Source organism: Apteryx mantelli, chromosome 1, assembly GCF_036417845.1.
Source record: "Apteryx mantelli isolate bAptMan1 chromosome 1, bAptMan1.hap1, whole genome shotgun sequence".
In the NCBI taxonomy this organism is placed as follows: domain Eukaryota; kingdom Metazoa; phylum Chordata; class Aves; order Apterygiformes; family Apterygidae; genus Apteryx; species Apteryx mantelli.
The window spans coordinates 127,260,460-127,283,143 of NC_089978.1; the positions used below are offsets into that span (position 1 = coordinate 127,260,460).

General features: G+C 38.4%; 1 protein-coding gene across 1 annotated transcript in view; it reads right to left on the minus strand.

Moving 5' to 3' along the window:
• Positions 1-627: 627 nt before the first annotated feature.
• DCBLD2 (discoidin, CUB and LCCL domain containing 2) overlaps positions 628-22,684 on the minus strand; it is a 47,986-nt gene continuing 25,929 nt past the window's right edge. The window contains exons 6-15 of the mRNA XM_067301397.1: positions 19,893-20,026; positions 18,367-18,407; positions 15,313-15,528; positions 13,646-13,770; positions 8,316-8,463; positions 7,749-7,919; positions 6,600-6,693; positions 6,223-6,272; positions 4,942-5,079; positions 628-3,882 (exon numbers count right to left, since the gene is read on the minus strand). Coding sequence (XP_067157498.1) covers positions 3,440-3,882; positions 4,942-5,079; positions 6,223-6,272; positions 6,600-6,693; positions 7,749-7,919; positions 8,316-8,463; positions 13,646-13,770; positions 15,313-15,528; positions 18,367-18,407; positions 19,893-20,026 — 1,560 coding nt within the window. The 3' untranslated portion in view covers positions 628-3,439. The remainder of the gene's footprint in view (positions 3,883-4,941; positions 5,080-6,222; positions 6,273-6,599; positions 6,694-7,748; positions 7,920-8,315; positions 8,464-13,645; positions 13,771-15,312; positions 15,529-18,366; positions 18,408-19,892; positions 20,027-22,684) is intronic.

Below are 22,684 nucleotides of genomic sequence, written 5' to 3' on the forward strand. Positions count from 1 at the left end.
TTTTTCTAACTTTAGGAGCATCTCTGTAGTGCAAGAAAGAATTAAGATGAAGAAGTGGAAGGCTTTGAAAACAAAAGCAACATTTTCTGGATGTGGAAAATCACTGTGGTCTGATTAAAAACTAAACCAGCAGCCCCTCTGCCAGTACAGAGATGATAGGCTGACCAAGGTGGGGAGGTCTGGTGGTCACTGCAACTGAGCCATGCATTACACTGGACCAAAGCCTGCCTGCCTCATTACAGCACCAGAGGGGGCAGCTGCTAGTGCTGTGCCTCAGCCCCTCCTCATGCAGGACTCCAGAGCCCGCAGGTAACTCCGGGGAAGGTCTTGCCTCTAAATACCACTTGTCCGTCCAGCAGACTCCAGCTAGGAGGAGTTCTGGTAAGTGTCTTTTTACTAGTTCTAGTGTTAGGTGAGATGGGGGAGGGAGGAATCAGTCTTCTCTGGGTGGCTGCTATGTACGCCTACTACCAGCACTAATGTCACAGCAAACAGTACAGTGTCCCTCTTCGAGGTAGGGTATAACCCCCATTGAAGTATGTTAACTGATAAATATTGCCCTTGCGTTTCCAAACTACAAATTAATTAAAGTAGGTGTTTTAAGAAATACAAAGATATGGAGCATAATATGTATGTACAATTTATTTAAAATACTTTAACATACATTAAAAAAACCCTCACTATTTATACAATCTAATTTCTAGCAACATATACAAATACTGAGCAACTACAATACATGCTGAGGTAAGAATGTACATACTGGGAGAATAGTCAAGCCATTTTTATTCCAAACAAGATTGAAATGCATTTTATATCCATATTTCTTTATATGTAAAAGAAAGAGCCTCATTAATGTACCTCTGCTTGTATTGTACGTAGGAAAATGCTGATCTTAGGTGTGTCATATGCAGCTTACATTTGCAAATCAATGTTTAGTAGTTTGTAGCATACGTTTTATACCCAACTTTTACATATTCAGCCTTATCTCCTTACCCCTAGCAGATAAAATGTTCAAAGTTGAAAGCAGGGAGCAAAATACAAGACCAACTTCTTTCATAAAAAGAACTTACTTACATTCTTAAACAGCCATTTCCATCAACTGCTCACACTGTTCAGATAATGAAACTGTATTAAAGTTGCTTCAAAATAACCCAGTCCACTGTAGAGGAACTGTTTAATTCTCATGCCATTTTGGCTTACGGTATACCTCTAAGTTACATCATACCTGGCCTACAGTAAAAATTAAATGCAGGTTTCCAAGAGTATTATTTTCACTGCCTTGAACACATCCATTTATTTTTATGGCAGATTAGCCTAAACTGGTATGGTTTGAGACTGCGGAAGTTTCTTCACTTGGCTGGAATCAGTATGTCACATCTTGATGCAAAGGAATAACCCTTCCACTCTTTTCAAATAAAATCAGCTCGGTTAATTTCATAGTCATAGTTGCTACTGATGGGTAAGAACATTCTTAACATTAAGCAAAACTACAAAGCTTGCAGACTAGCTTTATCAAGCAGAATAAGTTGCAATAGTATCAAAAGATAGAACTATATGCAGGAATTTCCTTTTCATGAATTGGTCTTGTATACCAACCCTTACTTCCGTATTCACCTTCAGGCATTAGACACCCAATTCTTAAAGAATCACTCTCATGGTGAACAAAATTGTAGAAGTAGGCTTTAAAGCAGTACAGTGTATGTAATAACATATTCTAGATGTTGAATAGGCCACAAATAATATTGCATTACCAGTGTTACAGCTTCTGTGCAAACAAATTTTCAAGTGGTAAGTTAGAACACTGTATTAGTATCAGCATGTAATGGTAGTAATTTTTAACAATATTTTAGTTTCTATTTGGATGTTATCCATCCAGTACATGGACCATGGGCAATAAACAAGGCTCACTTGAATTACATCATGGAGGGGGGAAAAAAAAACAAAACAAAAAAACCACAACAGTAAAAGTCCATAAAACTGGGCTAAATGTATAACTAGGGGTTTTCACATTTGTAAGTTAATTCAGCATCCTCCCAAGAGTGCTGTTACAATAAAAATGGCTTTAAGAGCTCTTCTACTATATTAAAAAGGCTGTGCTTTCTTTCTAACAAGATAAAAAATGTCAAATATGACATCCAAATTGTTTTCATTAGGTGATTACCTAAATAAAACTAGTCTATGTTATCTCAAATAGAAGACTGCAATGTTTTCATAGTAGAGAAAACTGGAACGTTCAAAGGTTATATATTCAATTAAATGCTTCTGAAATTGATACACTCTGAAATAAGCTGCATCTCTCGCAAAGGTTTTGGAATCTTTTATACTTCTAATAAGGAACAATCATAAAAAAAGCCCTAGGGCCAAGTTTTCCAATTGTGCTAAAATGTACCATATGTGCTAAATGCATGCATGTATAACACCAACTTTATGCACCATTAGAATATTTGTGTGCTTCCTTATGCACGCACAAAAGTATATACATATCTTTCTTTGTATATGCTTACATCTTAAAACACACAACAGTAGATACTTTGGGGGGGAAAAAGCTCTCAGACTCGGTCACCTTGAACACCTGGAAGCTTCTTGCAGACTGACCACTTGGGGGAGGTTTGAGTTCAAGGCAGACACTATTCAGAGTAGCCTTCACTTACTAGGGAAAATATTAAAGGAATTGTCTTGTAGTTGCCTTAAAAGACTTAGTCTGTGCCTACTGCATCTCTGCAAAGCAACAGGACTTAGTGGCTTAAGATCAGATGGAGGAGAAAAACTACAGACCTAGCAGATTCTAGTTTTAGAAAGATAAGAAAAATGGTGTGAGAAATGCATGAGGAACACACACCTGGTGATTCCCAATAATGGGAATAATGTAAATTAGCACTGAGACCACTTTGCCAGGAAGTTAATGGGTTTTTTTGACATCAGTTCCAACAGTATTTTTTTGGAAGTTCGAAGTTGTGCAGCTATTCTATAGGGGAAAATGAATTTTAGAAGCTATACTGCTTACATATAGATTTTAGGAGTGTTGTTTTTTTGTTTTTTGGGGGTTTTTTTGTTTGTTTTTTTAAAGAAAGAGTACCATTAGCAAGACCTGTATTACTGACTTTCGTACTTTAAGCTGTTTCTCCCAATTTATAATTCACATCTATGAAATGCTGAAGTTAGTTAATCTTGAAAAGTTCTTCTTTCATGTCTGACAGACAATTGTACAGTAGTAAAAGAGTCCATGGTTTCTCAGGAGACAAGCTGTAATTGTATACCCTCAGGAAAAGGCAGAATTACTGGTTTCCCAGAACTTTGATAACACATTTTTTGGTTCAACTGTATTATTTAAGACAAATAATATTAAGACAATGTGATTTAAAAAAATGAAACTATGAGCTTTAAGGAGATGGCTTTTAAAAACAAGCCACTTTTGCCGTTGTCCTACATTACTCACGAGCTAACTCAGTTCGTCCTTACTCCCAGTGGAATGGGACATGCTCTGTGGTACCTGGTACACCAACTCGTCTGCAGCACCTGGCCCCGGCTGCCCCTTCGGCGTATCATACAGCACCTGAGCTGATGAGGAACTGTCTGTCCTGGATAAGAGTTTATTGTAAGTTCCTGCTAGTGGAGGAGCTTGATTCCCTGCAGCTTTGAAGGTGGAAATAGAAGAAACGCCAAGAGGTGTGCTGGGGTGACTGGACATGTCCATGATTATTGGAGTTGCATATTCTGGTCCAGTTATAGGCAGTGGCTCAGCATAAGCATGATAAACTTCTTGTACAGGTGAATTGTAAGGGTCCAGATCAGCGTAACTTGCTTCTTTCCCTTCCTCTGGTTTAAAGGTTGATCTCTGATGGAGCGTGCCGACAATTCCCCCTACCAGTGGCTGAGCATACTCTGTGTAGCAAGCCCCAACAAAGCAAAATACAAATGCACTTAATGGATTTTTTTTTTTTTTTTTACAGTGACATCACATTAAATAAATCCTATCAACAGTATCACAGAAATTATTATCCTAGCTCAAACAAGTGGGCTCTGTCTGCCAGTGCCAGGTGCTTCAGAAAAAAATAGTTCCAAGCTGCTAGATAGTTTCTGCTATGAGATTCTGATTTCTCAGGTTTGTAACACTTTTTCCCATGTAAGCTGCAATTTCCCATGTTGCGAATCTGCCTCAAAGCAAACTCTTTTTTTGAAACTTGGCTCCCTGGAAAATTTGATTTAAATGAAGTTATCCTGGCTGGCTTTGGCTCAAATGTGGTCGGGGGCAGGGGGGAAGCAAGCTTGCACATGGTCTGCTGAGATGTTTTAGTTTGACAGGTAATCTGAATAACAAAAGCTGGAAGTAAGAAAATGGGATAGCTGGGTAAAAACAGACAAGCTGGCAGCCAAAAAAGAAGCAATTCTGCCCGCCTTGAAGCCAGAATGTTGTAGGTCTGCATATTTTTGCCATCAATGAGTAAATACAGACCCAAAGGCAGAGTCAGTCATCTTCCTCTAATGACTGGTTCACCAAGTAAATGGCACTTCCTATTATCAGTAATTCTTAGTTTCCAAATCGAAGGGATGGCTTAATTCATACAATCTTTGCAGGAAGCCATGTGATATATTACAGATTTATGTGTAAATATGATGTGATTAAATTATTTTCAGTGCATGAAAATATGGCTAAAGAGACATTCAGCCCTTCATGAGTTTTAAAAACAAGTGCAAGCAAAGAAACTGAGTTATTGCATTTACTTGCGAAAATGTCTATCCATAGCACATAATCAGTAAATTAATACATAATTCCATTGTACTCTGAGAACAGATCTGAAACAGCCTGTATTTTAAGAAGTGTATTTATCAGTAGAACTATTAATTTCTGCCCTGTTCGCCAAAATAAACATGCAGCCAAAATTCCTGATTTTTTTGGTATTGCATATATATTATGTACCCCACAACAATAATAAAAAGTACCTGCGGACTCTGTCTGTAACATTGTTGGGACTTCTCTTGGTCTTAGGCGACTAATTTCACTGCTGCTATAGCGAACAGGAGTTTCTTCATGTTCTGCTGATTTGGTGGGGAGAAACTGCTTCATTCCTTTCCACCACCCTTCACATAGATTAAAAAAAAAAAAAAAAAGTAAGAACGTGTATGTGCTGTGTTTTAAGCTACTGAAAAGAAAGTCTTTTATACTACTGAGCTTATATTTTGTAGTAGCAGGTAAAGAAAGCAATTATCAGTATTTGCATGACCAATCAGGAGATTAAAAAAAAAAAAAAAAAAAAAAAGGACAGCATTTAACAAAATTTGAAGTAACCTGTGAGAGGGGTCAGAGAGAGGGTCCACAGAGTAGAACATTTTTTGAAATTGCATTTTGCTGAATTTCAGTGCCCTTTTATAACAGACTTGCATACTGAACATTCATATTCAAACAATCAGGAAAAAAATCCAGCATGTCCATTATTAACATTTAAATACAGGATATTTTGACTGTAACATTCTAATATAACAATGCTGGGACCTATCAGAAGTGGACATATAATAAATAAAAAAAATAAGATCATTAAAAGATTTCTTGCCTAAAGGATAAGGTGCACTTAAGACTGTCAGTGAACAAATGCACAGATGTGGACTACCAAAATGAGGACAGAAAAATGAAGCATAGTCAGATAGATAGGAAGAACCCAACTGCTGCACCAGGTCTTTAAGCTCTAGCCTAAGAGTTCTCAGGGCACTTGATAAGCGCTGCTTTGCAGAAGTGTCTGATCCCAAGTTAACGGGGAACAAGAGTGCAAGAATGGAAAAATCTACCTAAAAGGGGATTCAAGTAATCCCACACTCTTAATAGGGCAATGAAGAAAGATAAAATTTGACAGACCTGTATGCCAAGATGAAAGGCTTTTTCCAGGAGAAAAAATACCAGGTACTGATTATTAACTATATAAAAACATTCCTTAGAAATGAGTTTTTCCCATCTTGTTGTAATTAAGAGGCTCTAAACTTTGTTTACTAAAAGAATTCTAAAGCTGCAGCTCTGACAGGAGAAAAGGCATTTACTTCTGAAGAAAATTCAGAGAACCAAGAGTAAAGTCTGCTCAGAAAGGAAATTCAGAATTTACTACCCCTACATTTATGATAACCAGCATTAGAGAAGAGTTTTTGCTAGTGGAAAATATCCAAGTTACTGCACTTTGAAATACATTTTAAAGCAAGAATGCCAAGTAAAGGATTTTATAAAACCATTTTTGTTACCTGCACGATCCCAGTAAGGTAGATCATAAGTGCCTTCAGTTTTTTTCTTGCTATGAGAGAAAGAAAAGGGAGTATTTTAGCTAGTGTGCTTATCAGAAGATGCAACTGTTCCTTTTGCTGTAACTGGTGGTCAAGTCTGCTGCCACTGGAAAAGTCTGTTCAGGAAAAGCACTTTTAATGAAAATAGTTACAGGAAGCAGTTTTTATCATGCTAGCTATTAAAATGAATATTTTCTCACAAACAGAACACAGTTTTGAAAAAAGCCTTCCCAGAAATGCAGACCATGTAGTTCCCATAGTAATACATGCCAAATATTTCATTCCCACACACCAGACTAACATTCATTTAAAATACTTCTATTAATCCATTCATTTACCGGTTTCTCCAATGCCACGTGCAAACTAAGATAAGAATCAGAGTAGTGAAGACCATCACCAATACTGGAACCAGAACTGCTGCCAATGCCACATCTGAAAGTCATTAAACAAAGTGGTGTAAGACAGAAGAGCTCCTCATAAATCAGTTTTTAGTTTGAAAATTACTTGGAAAAAAGCATGTCATTTTCTAAATGGTTTTATAGCATCTATCGCACTGGATATGCTATAGCATACCTATAGCTATAGCACAGCTGTGCTACCCTGTTGGATGCTCGTACAGTTTAAACATCAATGCATTAACACCTAGCTCGTACAGTTTAAACATCAATGCATTAACACCTAGCTCTTCTACATATATGCACAATCAGTATTTTTGTAAGTTTTTTTTTTAATCAGAATCAAAGTTTGTTTTGACATAAACAGAATTTTTTCTATTAAAAAGACATAGTTCATTATGAACAAAGAAAAGCAAAAGAGGCCAGGAATAGGCAACCACTTAGGTTTGCCCCACCTATAAGAAGTAAGTATTCCAGTACTGTCATAATTAATCACAATTAGTCTATGCGGGGTTTGCACATGACATCATTAGACCATCCTGTCTGCTGCCTTCCAAAGGATGCTTCATCAATGCCTGTATTTGCAGTGATCTTGCTCCCTTTCTGACCATTTTCTTTGATAAACGACATGATGCTGCCAGGCGATGTGTTTTTCAAAGTTCATGCCAACATGATTGTTCAGTAAAAGACTAGCTATGTCAAAAGTGTTTTGTCCTAAGAAATTGTCAAATTAAATAACAAAGTGGTTACTTCTGATTAATTCCGAAGGGAAGTCCAAGTTGCAACTTTACTTAATAGATTTTCCATTAAAAGGAAATTAAAAGCTGAACTTGGTTTGAACAACAGTTTTAAAAGCAGGCACTTGGTATTTACATCTCTTCTAAAACTGGTTTTCTTTCTGCATGCAGTATGCAACTGTACATTTTTATCATAAGCATCTTTAATATAACAATAAATATTTTAAAAGTGAGCATTTGCTATAGCATATAGCTATAGCAATATGTGGAGAAAAGTTAAATTCAGAAGAACCACTTAAATATATGTAAAGTACTATAAGGAGTTCTCAAACTTCTACTGCTTAAGTTTAGATACCTTTGGTTACACTGGGAGTCACTGTGGTGTTTTTTATTTCAGGTGTGAAAGTTGTTTTATCTGTCTGCAATGAAGTCTTCACTGAGTGAATGAAGTCATCACTGAAGTCCTTCTTGTCGTCATTGTTGTTCTGAGGTGGTGGTGGCGGCATGGTAATTTTTGGAGCACGGCCTTTAGAAGAAAAGTATTAAAGGTATTTGAAGTGCTAGTTTTTCATGTTTCCTTTTCAAGAAAAGAGAGCTGGACCCGTTTTTATTCTAAAGCTTTTGTTTATGCGATGAGGAAAAGAAGAAAACAGGAAAAACACCATGGAAAGCAAGCGACTGATGTCTTTTGAAACACTTGTTTTCTATCTTATCTTGTTACACCTAAAGGGGATGTTTTCCAGGACAAGCCTCATAACTTAAAAAAAAAACCCACAGAAGTACCAGTTACAGAAGGATTGCTCAGCTAAGAACTGTATTTTTTCCCTCGTTGACAATCTACCCACAAAGTAATCTTTACCAACATATTTTATTGCTTCACAGATTTTGTCTTGCACAATTGAAAGGCTTTAAGTTGTCTTACCTATACTAAACTGACATCCTAGGAGTTCCACTTTCATTGCAATTTTCTGGTGCCATTTTAAGGGGTTAATCCTAAAAAAACGTGCAATAATAGGTGGAATGAAATTATTGCGAACTTCCTGGTAACATTCAGTGTTCCCTTGAAATATCTGGAAAAGAAAACAAAACAAAAAAAGACAGTCTATGTTATACAAATCTAATACTAAGTACAACCACTTTTAGTATTTTATTTACCAAAAGTAAGCAGTGCAGAATCCTGAGAATATGTCACCCCAGAACAGTGCTGTTGCACATCTCCCCTCCCCCTGCCCTGTGCAAAAAAAAAAAAAAAGGGGGGGGCAGGGGGGTACCTCTTGCCTTATTTCATGTAAGGGCACCATGCCATATTCTACTGATGCTACCCAGGCTATACCTTTTACAAAAAAAATCCTGCATGCTAATAGCATTGAGAAATAATTTTAACTCAGTGCTGTCTTGGTATTTTCCACTTATTCTTCAAACATAACAGGCAGTTGTGACAACGGAAAAGCAGGAATTACTGGTGCCTTCACATAGCATAATAGTTTAAGCATGGTCTGTTTTGTGAATTGGTATGGTATTTTTTAGGAAGAATTAAGAGACAAAGTCAAGTATGTAATCACACTGTCCTCTAGTGGTTGCTTTCTATAAGGACTGAACTGCAAGCAAAATAAAAGGACTGGGGTTAAGAATGTAAGGTCTCTAGTTCACAATCTCACATGGAACCATTCAGTTCAGGAAGAAAAGAGAGCAGAATTTGCATAAAGAAGGAGCTAAAGCTGATCAGTCACTGCTACTCCTTGCTAGCCAAAGTGTCGTTGGTGTATTATTCAGACACAACTCATCATTTGACAATACAGAATTGCTTTGTCTGGTTGAAATTTATAAACAGCAAGCAGATAGTCACTGTATGATGCAGAGCCAGCACATCTGCAAACTTCTGGCCAACTACAGATTTTTCACTGAGCTGCTTAAAACACTATAGAAGACTAGGCCAAACACTCCATCCAGTAAACCATTCCATTATTTTCTTTGGGAGGACTCTGGTTCAGTATTATGTCTTTTAGGTCGGAAGTGAATTGTCTTTCCATGTTAGCGCATAGCAGTTGGGCTTCAGCGCTGCAAACGCAGCTCTTGGATCTTACCGCAACACAGACCACAGCAGAGGGGGCATAGTGAATGAGTGACACATTTATTTTTAAAATGTCAGTATAGATTTTGCAAATTATGTTCAACACTGCAGTAGAATTATATAGTATAGAATTATGGCACTTACCTACACAAACCTGAAAAGTAAATATCATAAACACCTAGGATTTTTCTGCTCACTCAGACCACTTGATAAATATTAGAGCCCCTTACAACTCCTAAGTGCAGTCATTGTATTGCACAACAGCTGAAGTGTCTGCATAAAATTGAGCAGTTAAGAGTTTTAATGCACTTCCGATCAATTCATATTGGTGTTTCATACTTTATCTACAAGATTAGATATTTTTGTTACTGCTTTCCTGTGTAAAAGTTTAAAGTCTTTTAACAGAATGACTGCAATATCCAACAGGTTTGAAAGTAAACAATTATTCCAGGAGACCAGCAAGTCAAAAGCCAAAACCCCCAGCAGAACAACCCCAGTGGCCCTTAAGGGATTCATGCCTGGGCTCCTGATATACACAACGTGTCTGTCTCCCCTCTCAAAAGACACACAAGCCCTGTGAGCACTGCTTATGTGCAAAAATTTTGGTTTGTCATTATATAGTCAGTAATTGTCCTCATGTTTGAAAGCACTAACTGATGAAATAAACATATAAGTCAATTTAGCTATGCAGAGAAAAGGAATTTAAATATAAAAGCAATACTTCATGTAGGAGTTGCATTGGGTTTTTTTTTTTTCCATCTCAAATTAGTTACCAGCATTTTTATTTTTAAGTATCCAAATAATGCTACCAAACTAACTGCTAACCCATTCGTGATACCAAAAATTGTGATACTAAAAATCTAGGTACAACTGAAAGTGGTGGGAAATGCAAGCTATCTGCCTTGAAAGCATATAGTCTGTATTCTTCCCCAACTTACTGTAGTTTAGTTTTACAAGTAAATGGCTCTCTGTGACATTTATCCTGTTTTTGAAAAGTACTCTGAATTTAAGCTTCTTCTTATGCTTAAATATTCCTATAAAGAATGGAGACAGATTAAATGGTGGGGCAAGTCTAGGCTGTTATTTTGGAAATAAATGAGTAATACAAAGCAGTCCACAAAATAGCCTGCATGTCCAAATATTCACAATCTAATGATACATCACAAGAATAGAGAGACAAAACACTAGGTTCCAATTTAAAGCAACTTTTCTACATATAAAGGCGATTTCTTTATTACTATTTTTTATTTTTATGCTGACAAGTAGCTACAGCTTACACCAGGGGATTATTTCTTTTGATAAAGATGCAAATGAGAAGCAAAATACATTGGTGAATCTTTGAGAGGACCTACATAGTCCAAACTGCTGTATTATATTCTTGTTTGTGCTGTATCATGCCAGTTGCCACTACTAAAAGGAGGCACAAGCAGCATCCGAATACTTTAGCAACAAATGCAGAAGTCAAATAGAAAATCTACAAGCCTGTCTCTGATTTCCAGGAGCTGCCCAACACTGTCTGACAGTCTCACTTCAGGTTTCTAAGGATGAGCATGGAAGAGTGAAGGCAACCAGAATCATTAATGTTGGCAGTAATTCCTTACTCCAGGCTTTTATTATGACCAAGTTTTCGATGTCAAGTATCAGGATACTAACTCAACTTTGCATGCATTTCAGTATTTCATGTTCATTTGTTTTTTGCACAAAAATTTGCTTCTGAGCTCAATAAAAACAGTGCAAGTTTATTGATGAGAAATCACTTTCATAGTCCATTTATACTCAAACTTCCTACAAATGCCTCTGTGCTGTCAAACAGATCTTTTCAACAGAGCAACTTCAACCTGTCATCTCTCCCCAATTCAAACATTTTCTTCTGTTTTACAGGTAAAAATGTTAAGAAAAGGAGTACTAGCACACTTCTATGTGATTGATAGTTTCATCAAAGAGGACGACAGGAAATGATTAGAAAAGCTTCCAGTCTCCTAAACAACACAGACAATCATTGTTTGTCAGTTTTAATCTTTTTTCAGAAAACAACTGAATAGTAACTCCTGATTTGTCTGGTGTGCAATTATGTAAGACTCAAAGGGGGAAAAAAAAGTGCATACGCATCTAAAAGCAAAGTTATAACAAATTAGATCAAGCCAGGCAGAGGAAAGTTCTGCTGTCCTAGTCTTAAAGATTAACTGTACTGATCCCCCTTTTCATGTGTCATTTCAATATTTTCCCTCACAGCTGGTACTTTTTGGATATGTAGTCATCTTCATACATTGTACATAATGACATAAACAGTGCAAAAAAAAAAATGTTGCCTATAATTAAGCTCCACGTTTTGTTTCACTTCATGAACATGCAAGAAAAAGAATATGTTCAGACTATAATGCAACAGCAGCAAAGGTTTCTTAGGAAAATAATCATATTAAATATGAAGCCTGAATCTAGGAATCTCTAGCTAACCAAGATTTTACTTTAAGGCCAGAAGAGGGCACTCAAAAGCTAGCAAAAGTTTTTTGTTGTTGTTTTTGTTTTCTTTTGAATACTTCAGAAAGTCTGTTAGTTCATGTGTAGGTTCAAGGAGCTGGACCGATCCTGACAGTCACCAATGTCTCCTCCTTTCAGGAAGGTTTCCTGCTGTGATTATGTCCAGCAGTCAAAAATCTCTTAATTTAACAAGCAAGATACTTTTACATCTCACCTCATCAATAGGAGGGTTGGAAATGCCAACAGCAAAGGTATTTTTAACACCTGAAATCCTCTCCAGTTTCCCAGTTCAGACTGCTAAATTTGGCTAGGAACTCGGCTAAAACAACTACTTGGGAAACTTAACTACAGCACTGGCCACCAGCACTCTCCTGCTTAGCAAGAACTGCAAGCAAGTGCAGAGGTTTTAGTTCCTTATTTCATCTGCTGGCAGGACGCTCTGTGGCTTAATCTACGAGTTGGGTACCGTCTGCAGGAATGGGGACTGGGGAGAAACAGGTAGCTCCTTGCAGAATACTGTTTGTAAGATGTTTGCCTTATGACCACAAGAGAGAGAGAATCTGGAAGCAAACTTGAAGGAGGGAGACAGAGTGGAAACAATTGTCATACCCCACCTGGAAACACTTTTAATCCATTGTAAACAGAAGAGAATCAAGTATGGCTTAAGATTTACCCTTCTTAAGACTCACTCTGCTTTTATCTTTCTAAAAAGGAGCAAAGTGGACTAGGAATTTTTATGGAGGGAAAGCATGCCAAGTGCTTTTTAGTGGTTGACATCTGCAAGCTCCCTCAGTAGCTGCATAGACCAAGAAAACCAAATATATCTTAACTAGGAAGTCTGAAAATGAAAGACACTGATTTAATGAGATCAACTGACAAAGGATCCTAAATGAACTAGCTTTTCTGTTCCATTTGTATATGATACCACAGGCCTATGAAAGTAATACAAATTACATCTAAGAATTTTAAGAAAATGGAGAAAATTCTAGTTCCAGTGAGGTTAGCAAGAATCCCATCATTTTTTAACAAAATCTGATGTGAACCACTGGGAAGAACAGGTAGTGCATTAGTCTTCTCATTTTTACTATGTATTAAGTTCTGAGAAATTTTAAACACAGAGAGAATGAGATTATCTTGTTGCTAACTTTAGGTAATTTTTCTTGAGGCAAGTAAGCATTTGGAATCTGAAGATAGCACTGTATTTTTTTTTTTTTAAACAAAATTCCCCTCTGCAAGGAGAGTCTTCCATTATACCAAGTAAGAAACTCACCAGTATTTTGTCAAATAAAGCACTATTAACAGAAAAATTATAAAAGGAGGAAATTATATAACTCCCTAAGTATCTATATTATGTCCAGAAGATTATGAGAATCAGAAATCTTAGTTTTGAAAAATAAAACCTATTTTGAAAGAAGTCTGATTATTCTGCAAGGGATGCAGTACCAAGCAGCCTACTACTGGCAACAGAAGCTTCTTGTAAAGAATATTCCCTTCTCCAAATAGTCATCTCTGCATTTCAAAACTGTTCTTCAAATCCTTACATATTTGCACATTTTCAGACTTCCTTCCATATAAATGCTGTTTATGATTCAAATTACCCTGAAAAGTAGTTATTTAGCATTTTCTCACCATACCAAAATTGGTCATATTTACAATTTTGAAATCTGTATAGAACATACCTAGAAAATGTGTGGTATTTTTACCTTATCTTTATCAATGCCAGGTTCTCTGTACACTGTCCATTTCTGTGCATCATCGCTGTATAAAATTCTGTAGGCTGACACATAATAGTAGTACTCAGGTAAGGTTGACCCAGTGGTTATAATACCTGTGAAGATGAAGGTTTCCACTAGTCCAGTTATATTTGGAAAAGTTTATACAAGACATCAGGATCTGCAATGCCTACAGTGACTGAAACTTCATAAATCATTTTTTTACTTTTATATTTTAGTTCTCATGATACAACTTTCCTAAGAACTTTTCCCCACTTCTTGATGGTCCATGGCCCTCTTCTGGCCTGCAGTTGCAAAGATAATGCCACTCTTCCCTGCTTTTGCACTGACAACCTAGAAGCACCTTTAACAGAACTGTAGCTTCCTAAAGCAGGCACTTCAGTATCACTGAGAGACTCGTACAAGAAAGGTGTTTTATAGAAGGTTATCAGCACAGGAATTAAAGTAGTAATGTAAAAATCCAAATACTCCCTGGGGACATGACAGCAGTGGGTACTAGTAAACCTGAGCTGCATAATGACAGGAAGCCCAGCTGCTGCAGCAGGGAGTGCAGCTGAGATTACAGCAATTCTGCATTTGAGGGAGACAAACCCAAACTGATCAAAGGAGGATGCTTCAGAACAGGCTTAAAGCCAGCACTTTAAAAAGCACTCTAAATTTTGACTTAAATTGGGTTGCAAACATGACCATTAAAAATGGGGAAACAGCTCTGAATGATTTAATCAAAATAGGAAACACTAATGTTAGCACAGAGGGTACAATAGCTGCACTACCCCTCGGTTTGTTTTCAGATAGTCTCTTTTGAGGCTATCCCTGAAGTGAACCCCAACATATAAGCGCCTCAGTGCTTCACTACTTGGCATGAGCCATGCTGCCATCAACTGCAATAGGCAACCATACACTCACCCAACCCGAAAGTGTGAGGCAAACCATCCAGAGTGCCAGGGAAAACAGTGCATCCAGCTGCCTCTCCAAACACACACAGCTACTAAATCACAATGGATGGGCCAATACAGTCTTGGGGAGCGACAGCAGAGTCCAGCCCAGATTCTGGCTGCATCAGTCTGCATCCTTTGGTCCGTTTGCTCAGGGAAAATACAATGGACTCTGCTGGGGAAACCCACCACCCCAGCTTGCAATCCAAGTTCACTTCACGCAGTGAGATGAAGGGGAAGCTGCCAGCCAGTTTATTCTTTCCTCTGCTTATCGCACAGTTGCAGTTAACTGCTCCCATCTCCACTGCTGGATTCACTGCTTGCCATGAAGGGCACTAGGGAAATCTAGAAGCATGAGTCAGGATACTTGTATCAGAGGTACTAGTGGACTGAGCTGAACTGGATATAGGTTTGCAGCTCCAAGGAGACAATCAGCAGGAACAGGGAAGCCTCAAGGCTCCAGTAAAAAACACAGGAATCACTTCAACAAATTCTGATGAAAAGTGTGCTTTCTACTATGAAACTCAAGCTGTTCACCACTGATTCTAGGCTTTTCGGTATATTGGCTAGGACATGGAACCAACCTTGCTCTAATGGCAATTAAAAATTACGTGGATTTTATCCAGAACCCAGCACTGGAAAAAAGATGTTAGCAGCCTACCTTCTGTTTTTCAAATTAAAAGCCACACCAGGTTCACTTACCTGTTATTCTCTTTTCCTTATTCAAGTCTATCTGCAACCACTGATGCTCATCACTCAAAAAAGCAGCCCAAGGAGGCCCAGGCCTTTTCAGTCTGGCATTCTCAGGTTTCCAAATGTTCTCTTGTCCCAGTTGGTCAGACCACTCAAGAATAGATGATGCTGTAATCTGGGCATCAGGGATTACTCCAGATTCCATCCCCAGTGTCCCATAGCAACCTGAGCAATGAAAGAGGTGAAGAAAATCAAGGTTACACAATGATTTTATTTGCTCAGAGTTTAAAACTTGGCGTGCAAATGTTACAAACTGACATCTAAATTCATTCTATAACAACACTACTGACAAAACTCTCTTGCTCTCTCCTGCTTTCTTCCAGTGATGCTGGAACCAAACTTCTGGTCTTCAATATTAAATGATTTTTCGCTTGCCTGGGACTCATGTGGGTATTCTCTCACTTGCCGCCCACACTCAGCACTAGAACAGAAGCCCTGGGGAAGCTGCCATGGTGTAAAAGTCTATCACATGGTTGGTGCAGGGTTGGGGAACCACTTGGTCATTGATTCCTTTTTGTGCCTATATAAATTTCTTTATTAACCCTGCCTCAGTATCACAATGTTAGTTCAAACAATACAGTAAAACATATGTAGAAAGCCATGTCATAATCCTGCCCTTCAGCTCAAACCTCCTGGAAATTAATTGTAATTTTTGTCACCATTATTACCAAAAGTTTCTTCCCACATCATAGTCCTCTGATGGCTAGAAAACATCTCCTAAAATCCTGGCTAAATCTCTCTGTGGTGAGCAGATAGCCATTTGCTCTTATACAAATTGTGTTCTGCAGTGCCAGTGGGGCTCCCCTCTCTGACGTGTATTCCCTGGACATATCGGTAGAGAGCAATGTTTGCCTTCAGTTGGACGGCCTGTCTGCCCCGGCCTCGCTTCCCTTCTGCTGCGGGAGCTGCCCCTCTCCCTGCAGGCACCCACCCTTCTCCATACCAGGCCTGCACTGAGCGAACCACAGGGGCAGAGCCCGCAGGCGTATTCCAGCAAGGCCCTGCCAGTGTCTCTGGTGATGGCGTTAAGACTTCCCTGTCTCTACTCTGACTGCTACAGTGTAGGATCACATTAGCACTTCACTATATATGCTGTGACCACAAACCTGAATCCTTTTCATCGTCTCTCATTTCCACCTAAGTGCTGCCAGTTTTCAGCAGAAACGCCTCTGTCTCTAGGTACCTGACCTAGTACTTTTTGCTCTATGACTCTTCCACTAATTTCTGTTACTTGAGTCTCCAAGTCAGTCAGGTCTTCCTGTACAAAAGTTTCATCTTCCTCTGTGCTGACCACACCTCTGACATTAGTAACACACTCCTTCCTTTCGTGCCAAGTCATGCAATCAACTCCTCTGGAAGAACTGCGCTAGTAACTTCACCACAGTCAGATAATCCTCATTTAAGCACAATACACAGCTCTTTTTGTCCTTCAGCTAACTTCTGACCCACCCAACTACACACATTTTAATCTACATCTTGTCTCTAGCTTATTCAGTAATTTCTCAAATGTTTCACTGAAATCCAGATAACCTAGATCAGCACTTCCCTTGTTGAAAAATTAGTTATCAGAAAAAGATGTTAGCTTTCACAGTGGGCCTTTGGGAAAAGCCATATGCCATTTTGTCCTATTTCTTCATATTTCCAGGCCATTTAATTACTTTTGTAAGTATTATCAGAACGCATTTTGAAGACAACCCCCCCACCCCGACCAACTAATGTGTCTGTAGTTCCCTGATCGCTGTTTAATACTCTCTCTAGTCATAAGGTTACCAGACATGCAATTCCTTGTTCCAGCTCTTGCAGAGGTCTGGGAGAGAGATTACTGGAATATTATGTGCATTGTATTTTCTAATTTTTGCTCAGTTGTATTAATTTTCATCTCAAAACACTCAAACTCATCAGCTTCCTGCCTTTATCTCCCCATGCAGCATGACTGACCTTTACTGATACATTAGGCAACGCATTTGTTTACTTTGGGGGGGGAGCAATGTATATGATTTTCCATATTTACATTATCCTTACCCACTGCTTTTGTTAAATTTTTGGGGGGATTGTTATTAAAATGGCAGTAGTTACGGGACTAAGGAAAAGCCACTATTTTCATGGTATTTCTAACATTCACTCAAAGATGACATTTAAAGCCATCTATAGAAAAGCTAGTTTCCTTTTAAAAAACTACAGCTAATTCATCTGGAAAGACGATAATCAATTCAAAATAAAACCATGGAAAGTAGTAAAGCTTTAAAAAGGGGCAACACGTTATACTGAGTAGCAACGTGATACACAATTGCAAAACAAGATGGCAACCAAGAAAAATCACAAAGAACACAAGTACAGGTGAAAAAAAATGTAAGAGAGGAAAAAGGAAGTTGAGGAATCATTTTGGCTTTTCTGCTAGCTTTCCTAAGAGATAACAAAGAAACTGTACAGAGTAAAAACAGAAAGAAAAAAAACACCCTAGAATACACTGTTGTTACAAAAAAAGAGCAACTAGTATGTGCCAAACTCTGCTTTACCAGTGCATTTAAAGTATGGAAGTAAAGTCACTTTAAACCAGATAATAATACAAGAACAAAACATGAAAGAATCTTTCTGCAGATGAGCAAAGCTTACTACATACTAGTAAGCAGGAAAAGATTTTAAAAGACAACTGGCAGGACAACCATTCCATATGCCTGAGAAAGCAGATTTTAAAATGTCTTAAATATATACAGGGAGAGCATTAACTTAGCACAACAAACAGGTATCTGACTATAAGCAGTTGAATAAAATCATCAAACTTAAGTATTAAATACTGTATTCGTTTATGTATACATGAAGCACTGGGCAAACTAGTCATCAAAACAAGCCAGTAAATTAAAAATATATACATTACTGAGGAATGCCATAAAAGAAAACTCACTAACCAGGACAAAAATTAAGAAATAAAACACATGCACACTTATTTCTACTCAGAATATTTGTACAAAAATAACAACGTGTAGTACATGTGATCATGCTTACCGCTTGTCTTAAATGTGAAGAGACTCGTAGATAATGGTCCCCTACAGAGAACAAAAGAAGCTGGGTTTTGTGGTAGGCAGTGGGCAAAACTGAAACACACTGTTCCTCATTTATTTTTCTTATCTCTTTGCCATTGAAACCTATGCACATATGCCCAAATAAGCACTGCGTCATGGTTAAAGTAACACTTCCCATTACCAAGTTGCAGCACTTTAAATGCAAATCCCTTTTCACCTGAAATCTAGTTGAGAGATACGATCCGTATTAAAGGCTTTCAAACAAACATCCACCCAGCAAAATATATAAGAGGTTCATTAAAATGCTTCGCTTAAGTTAAGCTAACAATAGAAACAAGAATCAGTCTCCTTAGATCACTTTCATTCCTGGGGCTTCTGAGATAAAATGTCAAGTTACACTGATTTCCCTTGCACAATATCCTTCTTCCAAACATCCACACGCAGCTACCATGGAAACAACAATATATTAATTGGAATGCAAGCGCTGTTTTGGAAGTTCCTGTATTTCAACTAAAGCTCTTATGCTTCAATTTTGGAGAAAGACCAAGGGAAAAAAAATTCAAGCTTTTGATTTTCCAAAAACATTGTATTCAAACCCTCAGAAATTTCCACCATCTCCAAAATATGATGTATTGATATTTCCAAAATCCCCAAGAATCTGTTACTCATTATTCAGATTTCATCTAACCATTTCCCAAAGTGAGTTTCCCCACAAATGCACACAGCCTGTTCCTAACACTGACTGAGCTCCCCAACCTCATGTCAGGACTCTCAGGACAAAACTGCACTCTAATTTAGTAGAGATGACCAAGGGCAAGTGACCTTTGTGTATCAGATTCCTAACACCAGTGTCACTACCAAAACATAGCAGTTATTACTTACCGCCTTTTTTTTTTTTTTTTTTTAGGGTTTCGTAAAAAAGACAGGGATACAGTGCTGAATAATTCCTACATTTCGGATTGGACTACACTACAGGTTTGGAAAAAAAACAAACGTCCTCTCCCCCTTTTCCCTCAAAAAGATTCCATGCACATTGTTCTGACAAGAAGACAAGATTAGCACTGTGCAGTACTATCCTGTGAAATTCAAAGTTCTACGAGAAAAATATTATCCACCTTATATATCTGTTTTTCCCTTCTTTTTATAGAAAGGGAATGAGAGTATCATTAAAATAAAAAATGAGCTAGGAATGACAAACTAGGAAAAAGAAACTGGACTGTAAGTTGCATTCAAATTATTGTTTTCCACAGACAGTTCAGAGTTGATGCTCACACCTGTATTTTGGAAGATAAAACTCCTTGTAGATGAATCTTTATGGTCTAGAGGTTAAAAAAACAAACAAACAAACAAACTGCTAATCATACCACAGCAAGAGAGCAACATGAGGACCTTACAGAACAGAATCTGCCCATGGAACAGGCAGCTCCACTAATTGAAATGACTCCCAAGATCAGATGTTGCCAAGGTCTACAGTGCTAAAGGTAAGGAGGACATAAGAAATACACTTACACTTTTGACGTGACATTGTTAGCCAGAGAGCCTTCATAATACGGAATGCCTTTGCTGATTACAACATTAATTTGGCCACCCAGAGTATTTGACACAACGCCTGCATGAACACCAGCCATGCAAAGTGATGAGGACTTGAAGAGGGAAGAAGAAAAATGTAATACTACATTGTAAATAAATAATTATAAATAAATACTACACTGTACATTGTATATTGTTAATACTAAATTGTGCAGTCATAGTCTTTGTTCTTATTATTCCATAAAGAAACTGTTCTTATTTAATTGTGTTCCTGTTATTTAGAAACTATTTATCTTCATTTTATTATGGAATTTATAAAAACACAATATGCAGCTTTTACATTTCACTGCTACCTAGCCCAGACGTACCTGGAATGTAGCACCTATGGTCAGATAGGCATAAGCAAACAGCAAGGTGAACAAGTCTGAAGAAGTCAGGTACTGATTTTCACCTTACAAAGATCTTTTACACCAGACAACAGAAGCACAGTGCATACATACACAGAAAATCTTTTAATAGAAAGCACACTGAAAATTCATTATCTCATGATTAAGGACTGATGCATTGCTGATTTTCCGAAGTTTAGCTGATGGGTTGTATTTCTTGTTTTAACTCACAGTTGAACATGGTATAACCATTCTGACCCATATAAATGCACAATAATATGTGAATAAAATTTGTTCGAAGGATTCCTATTACCTATGTTGTACACGCCAGTTGAGATCAGTCACTCAAAGCCTTTTTGCAGGACACCCTGTTCCTCCCTTCTCCCCCAGAAGATTGTTAGTCCAGATCTGCTAACACACGTGGTATAGTCACACTTGCACTTTTTCTGCCCAGACAAAAGACAGACTTAACCCTGCAAGTCAACGTTTACTGCTTAATCTTTAAGTGTTTTAGAACAGGCCCTCAAACCTATAACAAGGCTAGAGCAAAAATAGCAAAAAAAAAAAGAATATATTTTAAGCACTACTGCAGCATTATTTTCTCCAACATTTCTCCACAAATTAAACAAGCTTAAATAGGCTCACAACAGAATAAAACATCATTTAACACTCAGTCATCTATGACTGGTTTCCCTGGCTTGCCAGCTAGCTGTGCCACAGAGAGCAGAAGTGGCTCACTACTCCAAGGCATTCGATCACAGCACAGAACGAGCTCTGCTGCCTCCTGGACCAAAACTAGCCCAGGAGGCCTTCTCCAGCGCGAAAGCAAGTCCTTCCGGCCCAAACAGGCTTGGCAGAGAAGTTGTGTGCCGAGGAGCAGAGAGACGGTCCAGTTACAAAAAGGCTTAGTAGCCCTCGCTTTGCACCTGTCCCTGCGACGGGTGACTGCGCAGAATCACAGGGGTGTCCCTGCACTGCCTGCACCGCGTTTCCTGGAGGATTGTGGCTACCCGCAGCGCAGCAGGGAGATACACAGCTGTTATCAGGCACTCCTGCACTGTGCAGCACTGGAGTACACAGAGATACACAGTGACTCTGAGGCCCCTCGCTCACACCAGGACTGGTGCCAACCAGAAGAATTTTAAAAGCTCTAGCAGGATTGAGTTATCTGTGAAGGGCCATCTGGGTATCCCCCACATACCTTCCAGTAGCCATATTTAGCTTTTTATTACTACTGGGGTATCCCAGCCCTGACTTACCCAAGCCAGTAAACAACAGATGGCAACTGCAGATTTTCATTTAATAGTTCCTGCCCCAAACCATGTCTGCTGCTAGCTCTTACTGCTAGGCATGTTTGCTGCACTGCTCTACCAACCAGTCCACTGGCTGCTATTCAGCCTCACCACAATACTTCAGTTTGTTTAGAGGGAAATCAGCAGGTCCATTTTACAAACGGGAGACTTCATGGATGCATTTCTTTCTCATATTACTTCAAAAACAGAACAACCTTCTCCACTGTGGCTCCTTGAGAAACAATTGCATGGTGCAGCAGCCCAGGATGGCCCTATGTCCCAGGCACACTGGGGAAAAGAACTGCTTGCCGAGACTTTTCCAAAGGTAATTCTCCTCTCTGTTCCCCATCCCCAAAATATCCCAAAGGATTCCCAATAAATGTAATTAGGTCTGGCTCATCCATTCAGCTCCCCTTCCCTTCCTACTTCTGCTTGGAAAGAGCAAGGGATTCTGCAGTTGGTGGAGGTCTCCTCCCCGCACACCAGAAGATGTCAGCAATGAGCGCTCCAAGTCCCCAACGCTTGTGGGCGTCAGGATCACACACAAATGAATCAAGGTTTAGGGTATTTTTAAACCAGCAAGCAGCTCAGATCATTAGAAAGGCCTGCAAGCGAAATCTCTACCTGAAACTTTGTCTAAAGTGAAGGACAATTTTGTTTCCTTCTCCACAACTTGATTTCTGGGAAATTCTCTGCCTTCTATTCAGAGCAATAAAGTATGCAAAGAGAAAGTCCCAGAGGATTTGTTTCCCCAAACTTCCTTTTTCTTCCACAGAAACAAGTTTTTCCAGATTTCGAGAAAAAACTCCCAACAAGCAGAACTCCTACAGATGCTGCAAACCTGTTAGGCAGAGAATCGACTTCATCTTATTGATAGGCACAACAATTATCTGACTGCCACTTAGGGAGGAGTCACTGTGGGCCAGCACATATATCATATGCGGTGGCAGTATTGCATCTGGGCCTAGGATTAACAGATATTTGAGAAAAGAAAATCAGTTCATGTTAAATATTAAAAATCCTGGCTTACTAAAATTTTTATTTTGTCTTTCATTTGTACTCAAGCTAACTGCTTATTAAAATAATATTTTAA